General features: G+C 41.0%; 1 protein-coding gene across 7 annotated transcripts in view; it reads right to left on the reverse strand.

Moving 5' to 3' along the window:
• SFSWAP (splicing factor SWAP) overlaps positions 1-18,005 on the reverse strand; it is a 92,130-nt gene that overhangs the window by 59,526 nt on the left and 14,599 nt on the right. For all 7 annotated transcript variants that reach the window (XM_026716262.2, XM_026716259.2, XM_026716258.2 and 4 more), the window contains 3 exons: positions 14,949-15,174; positions 13,288-13,400; positions 11,307-11,442 (listed from right to left, as the gene is read on the reverse strand). In XM_026716262.2, coding sequence (XP_026572047.1) covers positions 11,307-11,442; positions 13,288-13,400; positions 14,949-15,174 — 475 coding nt within the window. The remainder of the gene's footprint in view (positions 1-11,306; positions 11,443-13,287; positions 13,401-14,948; positions 15,175-18,005) is intronic.

Genomic DNA, 18,005 nt, shown 5'->3' on the forward strand with positions numbered 1-18,005 from the left:
TGACCATTCAAAGTTACAACATTGAAAAAAGTGACTTTAGGACCGTTTTTCACAGATAAGAGCTCTGCACCATCCCCAGGACCACGGGATCGAATTACAAATGCTTGGCAGCTGTTTCATACATATGACTGTTGCTGCGTCCCAAGGAATTGTGATCCCCTTTTGCGACCTTCTGACAAGTTTTACTTTTACTTTCATTTCTATAAAGCGTCAACAATTTCTCTTTCTTTCTTTCTTTCTTTCTTTCTTTCTTTCTTTCTTTCTTTTTCTCTCTTTCTTTCTTTTTCTTTCTTTCTTTCTTTTTCCCCTCGACTTCAGCCATTGATACCATTTTACTCCAGACGTCATAGTACTCTGTCTCACCCTTATCCTTAATTTCTAGAGTTAGTCTGTCCACCACTGTACAGACTACTATTTTCCTTATTATTTCACTTTCGATAGGGGTGCAGGCTCCTGAATCTTGATCACACGATCATTGGGCTGCTGCAAAGGTTGTAACTGTGAAAAAGATTGTGAAGTTGCCTTTTTCAGTGCTGTCGTAACTTTGAACAGTCGCTAAGTGAACAGATATAAGTCGAAGGCTACCTGGACACGCAGAAACGTCCCGGTGTAAATTTGAATGGAAGAGCTAAAATCTATAACGGAAGGTGGAAATTTGGAGCCGTATAGGATGCTGAGAGTCCAGATCAAAGGAGAAATCTACAGGTAGGTGACAGGTACACATTATGTTCCATTAAATGCTAATAAGGGTAGAATCGCACATGAGTTTTGGGGAAAATGGTGCGATGTTATGAATACAAGACAATCCAGGGAGAAAAATGCCCTCTTATGTGACATCAGAGGTTGGGTAGGAATGAGACCAGAGAGAATATAAAGTGATGATTGCGTTATTATTTGGATCTTGAGAGATTATTATGATTATCTGCTTAGAAAATTGTGTGCTTGTTTTGAAAATGCAGCTCTACTCCAATGTACATCCATTGAAGGATCTGATATAAGCCTGAAAGTACCGCTGATTTTGATCATTTAGGGTGAGAGCTTGATATATGGGAGTGAACCATTCTGAATGCTCTACCCGTCATTTCTTGATACAGGCAGTCCTTGACTTACAACAGTTCACCTAGCGACTGCTGGAAGTTATGACAGCACTGGGGAAAAAAAGTGACTTACGACTTTCACATTTACGATCTCTGCAGCATCTCCATCAAAATTCAGAGGCTGGGCAATTGGTTCATACTTATGACCGTCGCTGTGTTCCAACTGTCACAAGATTCCCCCCCTTCTGATCAGCAAAGTTGATGGGGAAGCCAGGTTCACTTAACAACCTGGCAAGAACAGTCGTAAAATGGGGCAAAAGTCACTTGACAAAGGTCTCACTTAACAACAGAAATGTGGGGCTCAATTGTGATTGTAATTGAGGACTAGCTGTACTGTTAAGAGGGGAACTTGAAAATAAACCAACTGCAAAAGGAGAAAAATAACACAGCATGTTCCAAAAAACCCCTTACTTATAACCACAGTGTCCTTGACTTATAACCACAATGGCACTCAAAATTTATGTTGCTAAATGAGACATTTGTCAAGTGAGTTTTGCTCACTTGACAAATGTCATTTTACGACCTTTCTGGCTACAGTTGTTAAATGAATCATTGTAGTTGGTTAAGTGATTCTGGCTTCTCCATTGACTTTGTTTGTCAGAAATTCGCAAAAGAAGATCCTGTGACCCCGGGGACAACTCAACCATCGTAAATGAGAGTCAGTTGCCAACTGACTGAATCTGGATCAGGTGACCTTGAGGGTGCTGTAACGGTCTTAAGTCACTTTTTTCCAGTGACGTCATAACTTTGAACGGTCACTAAATCAACTATTGTTAAACCCCTAACCCTAACGCCCAACAGAATGAATGGAATGAATGGACATAAACAACATTTTAAAATGTTTTTTTTTTTCAATAAAATTTGAAAAATGTCAGAAAGGCTGCACAAACTCTTCCCCCTCCCCTCAAAAAAAAAAAAAAAAAAAAAAGTGCATCCCCCCTGCAGGAAGTCTGCAAGTAGAAACTGTCCTGATGGCTGGCGTGAATAGAAATCTCTGCAGTTTGCAAGCGTTTCATTATTTTATCAATGCTATAAACGTGCATTGCAGGAATGCCGATTGAAAACAGCTCAGCAAGTTTACGGAATAATCACCTTGCCTTCGTGCGTTGTGGGGAGTTTGCATAATTCATGCCTTTCAAAGGCAGGGCGATAAATCGAGAGCCTGTTTGGGCGGAGAGCTTTTTAATGTGTTATTTTTATTAAATGTACAGGTATGAATCCTTCACTTCTGAAACACCAGCTGACCAAGCCACTAATAACAGAGCGGTTTTAATTCTACAGGCAGAATCCTAAGGGTTATTGCAGCCATCTGCTCTTAGTGCAAGTCTTCACGCCAAAATGTATCCCAGGAGACAGCTGCTTTAATTCTTAATTTTAGAGTTCTCTGTCAGCCTTCCTGAATTATTTAGGAAAACAGGATGGAGACATGTCTGAAAGTGACAGACAACAAGGCCGGGGACTGTAATTAATTATAATATTTCATTAATAAAACAGAGCTGATGCTTCCTGCAATGGCTTAACAACAGAATAATTCTAGCCCGGTGTTTTTAAGCTTAAAGGGAAAAATTCTGGGATAAGGTGCATCTCTTAAGATGCATAACAGACTTCTAAATAAAAATAGATCTGGTATCTAAATGGGGGGGAGAAAAAGCATCGTAAAAACAAAGCTTGGAATGATAATAAGTCTGTACCTATTAAGAAGAACAAGGTAAAAGCCTTTTACAAGCCCAGCTTATACCTAAATGAGCTTCACAAGGCTCTAAAAACAAGGAGTTTTATAGAATTGTGGCAATGCTTTTCTGCAACACAACATTACGCTACCACTCTTCTGATATAATGGCAGTGGTAAAAACAAAAAAAACCCAAACCAAACCAGTCTCTTAATATCAAGTGCACGAAAATAAAAGATAGAAGCCCTGCAATTACGAGAAAGTTTCTTGAAAGAAAATGCTGGAAAATTATTATTTTTGGGGAACTAGCAAACCTAGAATTACTGTTTGGGGAAGAGATGGAGATATTTTTTTTTAAATGTATGGTAGTTGTCATGTTCCTGGTGGAGACTGACTCTGAGGGAGAGGAGGAACAGCCAACAGGGAGTGGAAGTGTGGCTCCGGAGGTTGTGGAGGAGGCTGGGGAAGGGCAGAGGCCGGCTGAGCAGTCAGAGGAGGACCCAGGCCCATCCCCTCTCCTTCTTAGGGCACGCAGGGAGGAGAGGATAAGGGAGGGATGTGAAGGGCATGATCTATGGGGGAGGAGAGGGCCTTGATCTCTTCATGGGCTGCAGCTGTGACAACTGAATAAGAGGACAGACATGTGTATGGGTGAATGCTGGAAACTAAGCATGGAAATATCTCTAGTTTATGGTTCCTCTCTGAGTTTGGCGTCCTTCCCAGTGTGTGTTCTGTTATCTGTGGACGTCCTCCAGCCCTTATCTTGCCTGGTTTGTGTTGTTTTTTCCCTCCTTCTTGTAACTGCTTGTGTGGGAGATTTTTGTCTTCCGTCAAGGATATTTGGAGCTTGGAAACAAAGTGAAGGAATAAAAGAGGCTTCACCGAGTTTTTGTGACTGTGTTTATTTTGTATTTCCCCCCCCCCCCAACACAGTAGTCCTTGACCTCCCAACTATGATTGGGGCCAGAATTTCCATTGCTAAACTAGGCAGTTGTTAAATGAGTCACATCCCATTTTGAGACCTTTGGGGCCATGGTTAAGTGAATCGCTGCAAGTCACTAAGTGAGTCAGGCAGATGTTAAGCGAATCGGGCTTCCCCCATTGACTTTTGCCTGTTGGAAGCCAGCTAGGAGGGTCGGAAATGGTGATCATGTGACCACCAGATGCTGTGATCATCATATACATACCTGCTGATTGACAAGTGCTGGAATTTTGCTCGCTTGACTGTAGGGATGCTACAACAATCATAAATGTGAGGACCGGTCTTAAGTCACTTTATTTGGGGGGATAAATTTACATTCCAACCCACCCCCAAACAGAGTGGTCCAACCATAGGATAGTCTTACAGGTAGTCCTCAACTTAGAACAGTTCATTTAGTGACTGTTACAATGGCCCCTACAATGGTCCCTTTAATACCTCCAACTTTGCCCCCAATGTCCAGGTTACCTTTGGCTGGAGAAAAAACTCTCCCAAGAACAGTCTTTAAGTGGAGGAAATTCAGTCCGAAAAGAAAGTACATACAAACTGTAAATAGAAATTCACACAAACCACGCTGCAGTAAATTAACTGGACAGGGCAGGAGAAGGAATTGCAGACGGGAAAGCACGGAAAAACTCACACCGTTGGGAAGACGCCAGGAACCCAGATAAGCCTCAACGAAACCAGATAATTCATGATTTGCTCCCAACAACTTGCTGTGCGCAGCTTCCCTTTTTAAACACTGCGTTCTCAGCTGCAGCTAACGAAGGGAATCAGGGCCCTTTCCTCCCCCATAAGCCACACAATTCACATTGCTCCCTTCTCCATTCCTCCCCGTGTGCCCTAGGATGAAGAGGGGGTGGGTCTGGGTCCTCCTCTGAACCCCCTCTCCCTTGTTCCACCTCTCCCCTGCTCCACTGTAGAAATTTCCACAGCCAATGGAGCCACACTCCCACTCCCTGTCAGCTGTTCGGCCTCCCCCTCGTAATCAGATTCTGACATGCAGTGAGAAAAGTCGTAACATGGGGCAAAAGTCACCTAAACAATTTCGCACTTAACCAACATAAATTTTGGGCTCGATTGCGGCCCTAAGTTGAGGGCTACGTGTATTTTGAGACCAGGTATGCAGATAAAAGCCCATTTAAGGTCAGAACAGTGTGTCTTGAGGTTCTTTCTTTTGGACCTCTTACAATTCACGGCCCACATACTTTTGCAAGAATAACGAACATTTCTTTCTCTGTCTAATGACCCACAAATTGTGTGTTTGCCTTTTTGTACGCTCTGGCTGCCTGAATTCCAAAGGGCTGACACTATGCATTGCAGGGCCTGTGCATGAAACTATTTGGCAATTCTCGCTTGGCTCAAAATTCGCTTTTATAATTTTATTCTCAAACACTAACAATATTTACTTTGACACCTACGAGAACAATTCTAGCAACTAATGTACTCTGCATTCAAAACTGTTGAAGCTTAAACTTAAAAGGAAGAAGGGGGAAAAAATAAACAGCACAGTAGTTACACCCCACCCCCCCCAAAAAAAAAACTTTATGTATATGAAGTGTTCAGGATAAACTGCCATCACACTGATGTCAAGATAATGCAGGCAGATTTTTTATTTTTTTAAAATAAAGGGACAGATTTTAAACTGTGTTATACCAAACTCTTCAAAGCTACATTGCTAATCCTTTCTTTCCTTAAATGAACTGTTAACAGATAACAGATAATCAGAGTGGGAAGGGACCTTATAGGTCATCTAGTCCAACCTCCCTCACAAGCAGGAGACCATACACCATTTCTGACAGAAGACAGTCCAGCCTCTTCTTGAAAGCCTCCAGGGATCATGAAGCTCCCACAACTTCTGAAGGCAACTTCTGTTCCATTGGTTGATTGTTCTCACTATCAGAAAATTCTTCCTTATTTCGAGGTTGAATCTCTCCTTGTTCAGTTTCCATCCATTCTTCCTTGTCTGGCCTTCGGGGGCCTTGGAAAATAGCTTGACACTCTCCTCTCTCCAGCAACCCCTCAAATATTGGAAGATGCTCTCCTGTCTCCCCTGGTCCTTCTCTTTACTAGACTAGCAAGGCCCAGTTCCTGCAACCGTTCATCGTATATTTTAGCCTCCACTCCCCTCATCATCCTGGTTGTTCTTCTCTGCACTTTTTCTAGACTCTCAACCTCTTTTTTTATAGTGTGGTGTGAATTTGTATTGTGCTGATCGTAGTTCTTGGTTGACGGTTTGTATAGAGCTTAAGAGTGATGCTCAGGCTTTAAAATGATATATTTTCACAGTCAATTCATGATATACTGGAAAATCGATAACCTCTATGATACCTGTAAATATATCAGTATATATTTCTTTACCACGCGCCTTCATCTTTCCCTTTTGGTCCATTTCTTTATCCATTTAGACATTTTCTTTAAAACGTCTAACAGAAACATACACGTCAATAAAGAAACAAAACAGAAGACTGGTAAAGCTTACCTTGCTCAAACAATTCTACCTCCCATATTGTTCACAACTTAAGCGTATGAGTCAATTTCATATTGACAAGCCTACCTCTGTACAGCTTTCACACGTTTTCAGAAACAATTTTAAAACAACACCAAAAATTGTTGTGTAGGCAGCACATTTTTTTTTTAAGTGTACGACAAATACAAGACGGAACACAATTGGGCTGATAGCTATTTAAAGAGCAACAGCATACTTGGGTTCTAACTGGCAAGCAGAATCACAAATCCAACGTAAAAGGTTATGAACCTACTTAAAAAAAAAAAAAAACACTCAAAAGCAGTTTGGCAGTTTGAATCTCACCAGGCTCAAAGTAGCTTTCTGTCCTTCCGAGGTAGGTAAAATGAGGACCCAGACTGTTGTGGGCAAGAGGCTGACTCTGTAAGGGGCTGTAAGGCACTGTGAAGTGGTATGTAAGTCTTTATTGATATCTGGTGAGCAACTGGGCAAGAGAATGACAACCTTGCTGTTCGAAAAACAGATCCTGCTGCTTGCTGAAAAATACGGCATTCTGAAATCCTGTTTATGGTGGTCTCAATGTCAACTATGGTCTACAATAGCATTTTACAGGTCTGGGTGTCTTAACACTAGAGCTGTGGTCACAATGAAATAAAAAATACAGTTCATCAGCATTCCACAAGTGTTGAATTCTCTACAAGTGCTTGATTGACAGGGGGGAACAGTTCTGATCCAGGCCAGCAGAGAAGGCAAAAAAATGCTCAAAGGGAAAAAAAAAAGGAGAAATTGGGTGTTCTGGGAATAGCAAGAACTTTTAGAATTTTTAACAGTGAAGCAAGGCACAGAAGGACTCCTACAAGCCCATGATATTTATAGATGCCTTTTAAAGTTTAACATTAATGCCAGTAGGGTGTGATTGGTGAAGTTACTAGACTGACAACTGCATAGATTGTGGGTAGAGATCTTCAGCCGTGGAACCTCCCTTGGTGACTTGGACCCAATCCCATTCTCTTAAGATCTAGTGTGCCCTAGGTGAGTAAGGTGACGGACCCAGAGTAGGAACACCTAGGTTGAAGTCTACTGTCAGCCACACAAACTCACTGGATGAGTCTGATAAGAGACAAAATAAGAAACCAGAGTCAACACCATCCCATTTGTCTGGGATGGTTTGAAGAGTCTGGACAAGGGAAGACCTCCAAGGTCCCTTCCAACTCCATGAGTCCAAGTTCTTCTTAAAGACCCTTTAAGGATATTGAAAGGACTATGAAATGCATAACAAATTGAGAATGACCAAGTCTGAAATGCTCGGTGGATCAAACTTCCGTAGCTCATGGCAAAGTCACACCAAGTCAGAGATGGACAATCTCTGCCTCAAAACTCAGTTTCTAGACAAGGGATTGCTGCTGCCTGCTACGGCAGACAATATCAACATTTATTTCATTTGTCTATGGAGATTTTCAGTCATTCAGGTCATGATTGTCCCAAAAGGACACATGTTTAGATTAACAGAGTTGGAAGGGACCCTGGAGGTCCATCTAGTCTAGGCCCTCATCCAAGCAGGAGATCCTATACCACTTCTGACAGATGGTACTCCAGCCTCTTCTTGAAAGCTTCCAGTGATGAAGCTCCCACAACTTCCGAAGGCAACTTCTGTTCCATGGGTTGATTGTTCTCAGTGTCAGAAAATTCCTCCTTATTTCCATGTTGAATCTGTCCTTGGTCAGTTTCCATCAATTATTTCTTGTCTGGACTTTGGGTGCTTTAGAAAATAGCTTGACCCCTTCCTCCTCTCTGGGGCAGCCCCTCAAATATTGGAAGACTGTTATCCTGTCTCCCCTGGTCCTTCTCCTCCCTAGACTAGCCAGGCCCAGTTCCTGCAACCGTTCATCGTATATTTTAGCCTCCAGTCCCCTCATCATCCTGGTTGTTCTTCCCTGCACTTTTTCTAGAGTCTCAACATCTTTTTTATAGTGTGGTGTACCTAACTTGATCTTGATTGTATCCCTCTGTTAATGCAATTTAGAAATGGACTTTCTAAAAAGAAAGAAAAGCACCTTTGGGACTAATTCATTTATTAAATTTATGTGCTGCTCCTCTCTCTGATACTTTGACCCTTGAGGAAAAAGCGTTTGAAATCACACAATGCAGTTTCCTATTGGAAAGAATTGCATGGCCGCTCCAGAGATACCTGCTTGGATGTTGTCCCACTAAACAAAATTCAGAATGTTTGAAAATAATCACCGAGACAAAGATGACATCTCAGTCTATGGGCAAAGCGCTTCCTCTCAATCACAAGTTTGCGATAGGAAAAATGTCTTTACAAAAGATCGTAAATGCCACTTCTATTTTATTATGGGGTTTTAAGATGGTAATTTTCTACAGCACTCTTAAGTAATTCCCTCTCATTTTGCAAGACCTCGTTTTCTTATTAAGATGACTATTTGGTGATTAGCATCATGCCCTTTGCTCAGCTGGCCTTTAACTCATTTTAATATTTAATGTGCAATAAATGACTCACTTTACAAATTCATTCGGTGTTGCAGAACAGATGAAACTAACAATGACAACCGTGACAAATGTCCTTTTGAGAAAGTTACGTAACTGCCCCCCCACTTTTACCATAGTGTTACTTATTTGCAGTAAGAAATATGAAATACTAATAAACAAGAGAAAAGAAAATGCTTTCAAAAGGATAAGCCTCCAGGAAATTATCAATAAATGTTTTACTCTCAAAACATGAATCGTTATATACTGGCTATGTTTAAAATTCTTTCTGAGCTTTCAAAAGATAATAATTCTAGATGCTAGGAATCCAATTATAAGATACCTTTGTATACCATGAGTTTTTTCATTACCCAAATCATTTAATCAGATCAACGATCTTTTGGATATTCACGAGTTTATTTGCTTGTCTAGAATGCAAAGCGTGAACCTCTACCCTTTTCCTTCTGGGTGAGGAAGGCATCTCCAATGCAGCTAATTTCACGCAGAAAAATGAAAACAATTGGACTACAAAAGCATGAAAATCAAGGCACTCCTTCAAACCAACTATTTATCCAGGAAAATATTTACAATAAGTTAATTAAGAAAAGCTTTCGCTGCTAGAAGCACAAGAACGAACTAAGGGATGGATGCAACATGCAATGGAAGCCAACGCAAGGAAAGGAACAAACTGGTTCTCCGTCATCTGCGTTTAGCTAAGACTGATTTTTTTGCTTCGTGTTGCAAAGTGGTACCTTGGTACTCAACTGCTTTGAAACTCATCGAATTTGATACTCAACACATTCTGATATGAAGTTTTTGTCCCAGTACTCGTTGGTTTGGTATTCAACATGCAAGCTAGAACTTGTGTTGGTTGCGTTGTGACTCGTTTTTTTTTGTAGGGAAAAACTGTTCAATGTTCATAGTTTTTGGAACTCATCACACCTCCCAGGACCATTTAACAATGAGTTCTGAGGTACCACTGTCCTTTGAACAGTTACATTCATGAGCTTTGTAGGTTACCAGTCTGAGAACTGAGAACCAATGGAAGAGAAATTGCCGTCCAACTATAAACTCCCGCTGAGTCTGCCCACTTCACATATATCAATCAAATTCTTTATGATCAGAGATCAGTAATAAAAACAACCCAGTAAAATAAAAATAAACCCTAGCCTATGTGAAACGAACAGTCATTTTGGGAATCATAGAAGACACTGTGCTCATAATACCTAGTCTTTTTTTTTTTTAAACTTTGCTGTTAAAAAAAAAAAAAAGGTCACAAGGAAAGTTGGCCATCACTGGCCAGGTATGTAATGGTCTATATAGCATTCCATATAACAGCAATGAACATCACTCATTTTATTTCTCGCTGAAACCAGTCATAATTTCTTTTTTTAACTATTCATGGCATGCTATTAAGAGTCTGCCTCTCTGCATCATCCTATTTTTGATCTTCTAACTATAGATTAGTAACCTCCTTTTAAAGGAAGAATAGTGCTGTATTTCTGAAATGAATGAAGCAGCTTTGAATTTCTTTTCTTTTCCCCTACAGGGGAGAAATATAGCTACATTAACATTTTTCCACTGTTACGAGACGTGTGTGTTTTGATGATGGGTCTGTAGCTTCCTTTTTTCCATTCAATCTCTTTGAGATATTGTCACAGGGAAGCAACGCCAGATAAAATAACAAAAGTTTTACTTAAATGAAAGGTTAAATGCTATATTCCACACCAAGAACAAGCAAGCTCCAAGGAAGTGCAGCCCAGATGATTTCTGGTTTTTTAAATCGCAAGGATTGCGGTTCCATGAATATTATGTTGAGAAAGCAAGAATCTAAGTCCTTTCTGTAACAGTTCTCGTTCCCCTGATGCTAACCTAGACTAATAGGAAGCTGTCGCATCTCACACATACAGAGAGGAGAAGTATGAAAAATATTGCTAACTATATCCTCTGATGCTCAATTTGTGTAGACTAATGCATGGCATGCGCCTTCAGAAATGAAACCATCTTCATTAATTTGATTTTCTTCCGCTCTGCTCTTTGTGGAGTTTAGGATATCAATATTGCACCATCAATCTTATCTCCTCTAATAAAACGGGCAGCGGGATGATGGGGAAAGGACAAAAATACATCATCGGATAGCAACTATTGCTACTCGAGAATGACAGCTCATTTTCCCTGCAGTGGGACTATCAACTCTGAATCCATAGCTTCATTGTTCAACCCAAGCTGCCTGGGGTGGGTGGGTGGAGGATACTGGCCTGTGCAGAAACGGACAGACTGACATTGAAAAACAAACCGAAAGAAGACACAGAATATTATCAAGCTTGGAACTTATTTTACCAGGGGTTGGAAAAAAGGGGTGGAGAGTAAGAATGGCATTTGTACTGTTAAGCAAATTAAATACCCAGACAACACGGTGTTTATTAAACACTAAGGGATGTAATTCATAGAAAATTAATAAAATTGATTAAAAAAAAAAAAGAACCGTTGGGCTCAATTGTGGTCACAAGCCAAGGACTACCTGTAACCATCACTAGTGTCTCTTCCAGCCCATGATACGTGGCGACTTTCTCACAGGCTTAATTCTCTTATCAACAGGATGTACTTACGATCGGAAGAATATTCCATTTGGGACGACGGAGCGGTTGTGCCTTCACCCGCCTGAGACGCAGCACTGGCGTTTTCGGCTTGGGCTTTGCGAACAAGGGCTGCCAACGGGTGATCGGGATCCACCACCTTCAGCGGCTACAAGGGGCAAAGACAAGAGGTATCATGGCGGCTGAGCTCCCTCACACTGACTGCCCAATGTCAACTGTGCATCTCTGTGGTTCAGAAAAGCTTCGCAAGTTCTTTACCCACATTGGCCAGGACGATTCAAACGGCTTGCTGGAGATCACCACCATCATCATCTATCGAGCCCATAATCCCTTGCAGGGTGAGTCTGGGCAACTGAATGGAGCTGAGTATTTATTGGCTGGATGCCCTTCCTGTCGCCAATGCAGAGTTTTGTTCAGTAGATACATTCTCAGTGTGCCCAGAGAGAGAAATATCCGCCTCTACCTAGGATCGAACTCACAGCCTCCTGCTTGTGAGGCGAGAGCTCCATCTCTAGGCCACCGCAACACCCTAAACGACTTGCTGGAGATAGGATTTATGAATTATTTATCTGTGTCGACGTTGAACTGAACCTGGCAAAGGCCACTTTCCTGGTTCATTGTTGCCTCACAGTTGCAGGAAGGGGGAAGGAGGTTGGAATGCCTTACTAGACACAACATAAACCTTTCTTGTGGGAATCAAGGTCATCTCCCAGGTGACGGAGGAAGGAGAAGAGTGCCTGAGGAGTTCTCCAATTAACTTAATTGGCCAACGTGACCAGTGACACTTGGGGAAGGGGTTATTGCTTGCTTTAATTACACTGAACCCATGGGAATGATTCAGTGTTGGTTTTACATTAAGTATGCCGATATGATGTACCCAAAAAAGACGTTCTCTGCGGAAGCAAGTGACCTTGGAGTTCTGATTTGCTTGGGTTAGTTGGGACAATCTGAAAACAATCTGATTTATATCTCTCAATAAATAACTCAAGGTAGCAAACGTATCTAATACTCCTTTCTATTTTCCCTGCAACAATAACCTTGTGAGGTAGGTAAGGCTGAGAGGGTGAGATTAATTCAAAGACACTCGGCCAGCTTTCATGCCTAAATTAGGACTAGAACTCACCATCTCCTGGTGATGGGTCCAAGGACACCCAGTTGGCTTTCTGGACTAAGGTGGGGTTTGAACTCACCATCTCCTTGTGAAGAGATGGCCCAAAGTCACACAGCTGGTTTTCTTGTCTAAGGCAGGACTAGAAGTCACAGTCTCCTAGTTTCTAGGCCAGCATCTTAACCACTGCATAAAACTGGCTCTCTAACGTCGGCTTACTAGGAGGGACAATGTTTTACAATTCTTATCAACAGAAGAGCATATCCTTTGTAATGGTTAATTTTTATCATGCCTTTGCCCATCAAAAAGTGGTGGGAAAAATGTTGGATTGTCTCTCCTCCCTGAAAGAAACTGTGTTGAGATCAGAAAAGTTAAACTTTTTTTTAAATTTGTGATTTGTTTTATCAAGGGTTAGATAATAAAAGCAGAAATTAGATGTGGCAATATTATTATTATATACAAGTAAAGAATACTATTATTATTACCATGATGTATGGTGTTAAATGACCCAGACTGTTTACTAAATACTTATAGAGGTGAAAGAAAAATGTATAAATAAAAACTATTTTTTAAAAGAGAAAAGAAAAGAAAAAGTGGCCCACTTCTGAAATGCCATCATAGAAAACAGTTACCACCAAAACAGAAGCGAAATCTCACCAAGGTTTTGCTAGTAGACAAGAGGAAAATAACCCCTCTCCAAACCTAGAAGGGCATTAACTACCATTTGTAACATGGAATAGGGCCCTGTCAAAGCAAAGGGGGTGGGGGAAGGTGTGGAGGAGTCATTGTATAAGAAACTCACAAACTTGACAGCACATTTAAAACCAGACCGGAAGTCGTCTCCTTAAAAAAATAAAAAATAAAAAAAGGAACCAGCTACATTACCTTCATCAGCTCCTCTAGCCTGCTCCGTTTCTTAGAAGCGAAAAGGCTGGGATGCAGGTAATTGCCTTCGTTGTCGTCATCATCATCATCGTCGTCGCCATCTTCCGTCACATCTGCCAAGTGAAGAATGAAAAAGGGGTGAGGCCTTTTCTTTTCAACAAGAGCGTTCCAGAGTGCCACATTGTTTTGACAGCCACAGTGGGAGGACCCTGAAAGGAAGGAGTGGAAAGGCCGAAGCCAAGCCGAACCGCCTGGGCACCACGCAGGCGCACCGCAGAGGCTGCCACGTTCACAAGCTGCCGTGGTGATTGACAACGCAATGTTCAGAATGCTGCGAAAGATGCTGCCTTGAAGGTACCAAGGCTCGTTGGGCCAGCTCAGCCCTGCACAGCATCCCTTTTCCATTGCAATACGGGTGATCCCCAAGTTATAATAGTTCACCTATATTGATTTCTTTTGTCGCGTTTATTAAGTTCGCTTGTACTTATTTATTTATTTTATTTTGTCGTGTTCATGTCGTGTGTATTGAAGGTGGAGACCCCTCGAGAGCTGTATGCAATGAAATTCCATTTTAATGTATGTCAATGAATATACATTCAAAGTGACAATAAAGTTATTATTCTATTCTATGTGGAGAGTGAGAGATGTGTGTTTGCGTTTATTTTCATAGTCATACGTTGTACACTGAAGAAGGTATTTAATTTTGTTGTACGAGGTACAATGACAATAAACTAAATTAAACTAAACTATTCTATTCTATTCAATTCCATATTTTCTTTTCTATTCTATTCTATTCTATTCTATTCTATTCTATTCTACCCTACTCTATTCCCAGTCCCTATTCTATTCCTATTCCCATTCTCTATTCTATTCTATTCTATTCTATTCTATTCTATTCTATTCTATTCTATTCTATTCTCTATTCCATTCTATTCCCATTCTCTATTCTCTATTCTATTCCCATTCCCTATTCTATTCCCATCCCCATCCCCTATTCTATGCCATTCTGTTCTATTCTATTTGTAGTCGTTTGCAGCCATGCGGCCGCATTTTATCACAGCTTTGCCAAAAACTAGCACTTTTACTGTTTTGGGGGCAAAACTGCGCCCATAGCAAATCAAGGGTTTGCCTTACAACTGCTGCCCATCCCTCCCCCAAAAATCAGTCTGGTCACATGACCAACCCATGTTACAACCCTGATGGGCAGGCTCCATGATGAATTCTTATGTCGAGGACTGCCTGTATAACAGCAACATTTCCTGCCTGGAACGTTTTATACCGTATGTTTTCTCAAAACTACTTGTTAGTTTAATAGAAGAGCCCTGTCAAAGGAGTAAAACCATCTAGAAACTGCAAGCAGAAAACTTAAGTTAAAAAAAAGGAGGGGGATTTAAAAAGGAACTTGGCTAAACGCTGCCGAAAGTTGGGTTATGTCTGGGGAGGCCATCAACTGAAGCTTTTAAACTTCTAATCCTCTTTATAGCCTTTGGAAGGAAAAAAAAAAAGACGACTTAAAACATCTGCAGCAGATATCAGCGAACAACTGCCTCAGCTGTCAAGATGCTGGAGTAATTCAGACAGGAACGCATGAGCTTACAGGCTGCCTCCTGCCTGACATGTGTTTCAAACCCCACCCCCCAAAAAAACCCCAGATCGCTTACTTTTTTCCTCCTCTTTTTTCTTCTCCGAAGAAGTAGCGTAGCGCCCTTCCTTCATGGCTTTCTGAATAAATTTGTAGTAAGGATTGAGGTAGTGATCAAACCGAAGGAAATCGAATTGGGAGTTACGAGCCTGTTTTGCTTTCAGCATAATCTCAAATTGGACTCCCTGCTTGCAGACGAAATTCGCCGTCCGTTCGATGATGGCGTGCATTTTGGCCGTGGGAGGCTACGAGGGGGGGGGAGGGAAGGGGGGGGAGAATTAAAAAAAAATTAGGTTCACCTTTTAACAGATGCAGTTCTCCTTTCTTTCTTTTTTTTCCCCCACGCTGTGGCAAATTATCTTAACGCTGGCAGCCAAAACGAGCTTTGCCGCTCCAGAAAAAAAAAAAAATCAAAAGTGAATCTTTTATATTCCCCCGTTCCAATTACACAGGGCGATGAGATTTTACACGACAAATTGGTAAAAGGCCGGGGGTGTAATTTGGCAGCTCATGATGCCAAAACTTAAAAACGCAGCTCGTCTGTGGATGAGCAGAAAGCCATCAAATCACTTTCCATCTGCCTGGGATTGCAACAATGAAAGTGGGAAACCGTAACCCGTTACTTGTGAACTATGGTCATCCAATAAGCAGCAGGCCGGAGAGATAGAACTCCGAAAAGGGCTCCCGGACCTCATGATTGCAAAGCAAGATGAGGTGGGAAAAAATGTGACCATTAGAATGGTGAAAAGCTCAGGGAAAAAAAAGGGCCAATTTTCTCGTCTTTTTTTCACGAGAGCCCGCATTACAGTCTCACTACGGGTGCAATTGTAAAACCTGCGGCATGAACTGGCAACTGGGCCTCCTCAGCCATTTTTAGGGATCTTGAAAGCACAGATTTTTCACTGTTGCCAACAGGAAAAGTTGGGGCAATATATACAACCCCCCCCCAAAAAAAAAGGGGAGTATGGATCTTTTATACTAAGCACTTACCAACAAGAACATTACCTAAAGAAAACACAGGGAGTTTTTGACTTAAAATAGTTCGTTTAGTGACCGTTTGAAGTTACAACGGCACTGAAAAAAAAGGGGACTTAGGACAGTGCTTCACACTTGGGGACCATTGCCGCCTCCCCACAGTCACGTGATCGAAATTCCAGACGCTTGGCAACTGACTCTTATTTATGACGGTTGCAGTGACCCTGGAGAGTCACGTGATCCCCTTTTGCGACCTTCTGGCAAGCAAGGTCAATGAGGAAGCCAGATTCACTTAACAACCGTGTGGCTAGCTTATCAACAGCAGAGATTCACTCAACATCTGGGGCAAGTAAAAGTCGTAACATGGGGCAAAACTCACTTAACAACCATCTTGCTTAGCAACATAAATTTTGGGCTCAATTACGGCTGTAAGTAGTTCCGGTTTGAAGGACTTCGACGACAGACAGGAATCCGCGATCGTGCGCGGTTTCTGTATGGGCTCGCCGCTGGAGCTGGCTGGTTTCGGGGCTAAGCCACCCCGTAGAGGTGGTGAAGAGGGGGGAGACCGCCAGCAGAGTGGAGAGCCGCATCTCTCCTCCCCAGCTGGCCATTACTCCCTTTCCCAAAGGTGGTTGTAGCGATGGTCAGAAATGGCCACCACAAAGGAGAACTCGATCGGAAAAGAATGTGCAGGGGGAAGATAAGAAGTGAAAGTTTTGACTGACCGGGATAAATTGTAAAAGCAACAACTAAGGTACCCTGGAATTTAAACTTACAAAAATTAACATCACTCCCAAAGAAGAGTCGGAAGCAGCGAAGGAAAGTGAAAAGGGAAAGGTTTGGCTTTTTTTTCCTTCTCTCTTCTTCCCTAAACTGACAACTAAGAGACTTAAATAAGAAATCAGAAAAATCCGCTTTGACATCAATAGGCAATTAAGCTGAAAATAAAACAAAATGCCAAAGGGATAATAAAGATTTCTGGACATTAAAATTTTTCTTTTTCATAAGCAGGAAGGGAGAGAGAAAGAATAAGGGCAGGATCTGGAAGAGGGAGGAGACTGCCTGGAATTAAAAAAAATCCACAATAAAACTTCAACAAGACTTCTAAAAGAGACATTTTAACTGAAACTTTGCAACTAAATAGTAACCCCAGGAAGAGAAAATGAAAAGAAAAGAGAAAAAAAAGAAACAGCTTGTGTGTATTTGGATTATTTGGTGATCTTTGGATTCTTGGTTATTATATTTGAATGACTAAAATCAATCGGGTGGTTGTTTAAAAATTTATACAATGGCACCACTTCTGGATGAATTGAAAATCGAACTTAAAAAGCACAAAGAAGATGCACAAGAAGGGAAGGGTTCTTTTGGCTTCGTTTTTCAATTCTTAGAAATGGAGATTTGGAACTATGAGAAACAACAAGAAACGACTGCAAAACAAGAAGACTGGGACAAAGAAGAAGCCATCTTTAATGAACAAGTAATTCTATGTGGGGAAGAAAAAGGAAAGGGGGGAAAGAGAATGGAGAATTTAAGACTTAAAAAAACAACCAAAGAAAAATAATTCGAAAAATAAGTATAATACTGGAAAGCAATACAGAATACAGGAATACAGGAGAGAGAAATAGAGGTGGAGAGACAAGGGGGTAAAAAGGGGAGAGAGAAGAAGAGAGGGAAGAAGGAAAGGAAAAGAAGTTACAAAGGACCGAAGCAAGATATAGAGAAACAGGACCTATTTAGAGATAATGGGTGAAAATCTAACTGAAAAAGGGATTCTGTAAAGGTACATAAGATTGTATTGTTATATTAGTAATAGAAATAACTTTAGAAAATTGGAAACAACGTATGATTAAAATGAGGGATAAAATGGTTAGTGTAATTTAGTGAAATGTTTGTGAATAAAATAAGTGAAATAAAATAAATGAGAAAATTGAATTAGGAAGGAACGGGAACATTTTAATTAGTTAATGTTTTATAAAATATAAGTGAAGGGGGGGGATTAACTATGGAAAGCTTATAATTGTTCCCATAGAAGTATGATATTTAATTGAAAAGTAATGTTAAAGATGTTAAGACTTTAATGAATATTAATATTAATGATAGA

Source organism: Pseudonaja textilis, chromosome 15, assembly GCF_049901715.1.
Source record: "Pseudonaja textilis isolate UNSWEBS1 chromosome 15, rPseTex1.2, whole genome shotgun sequence".
Classification (NCBI taxonomy): Eukaryota; Metazoa; Chordata; class Lepidosauria; order Squamata; family Elapidae; genus Pseudonaja; species Pseudonaja textilis.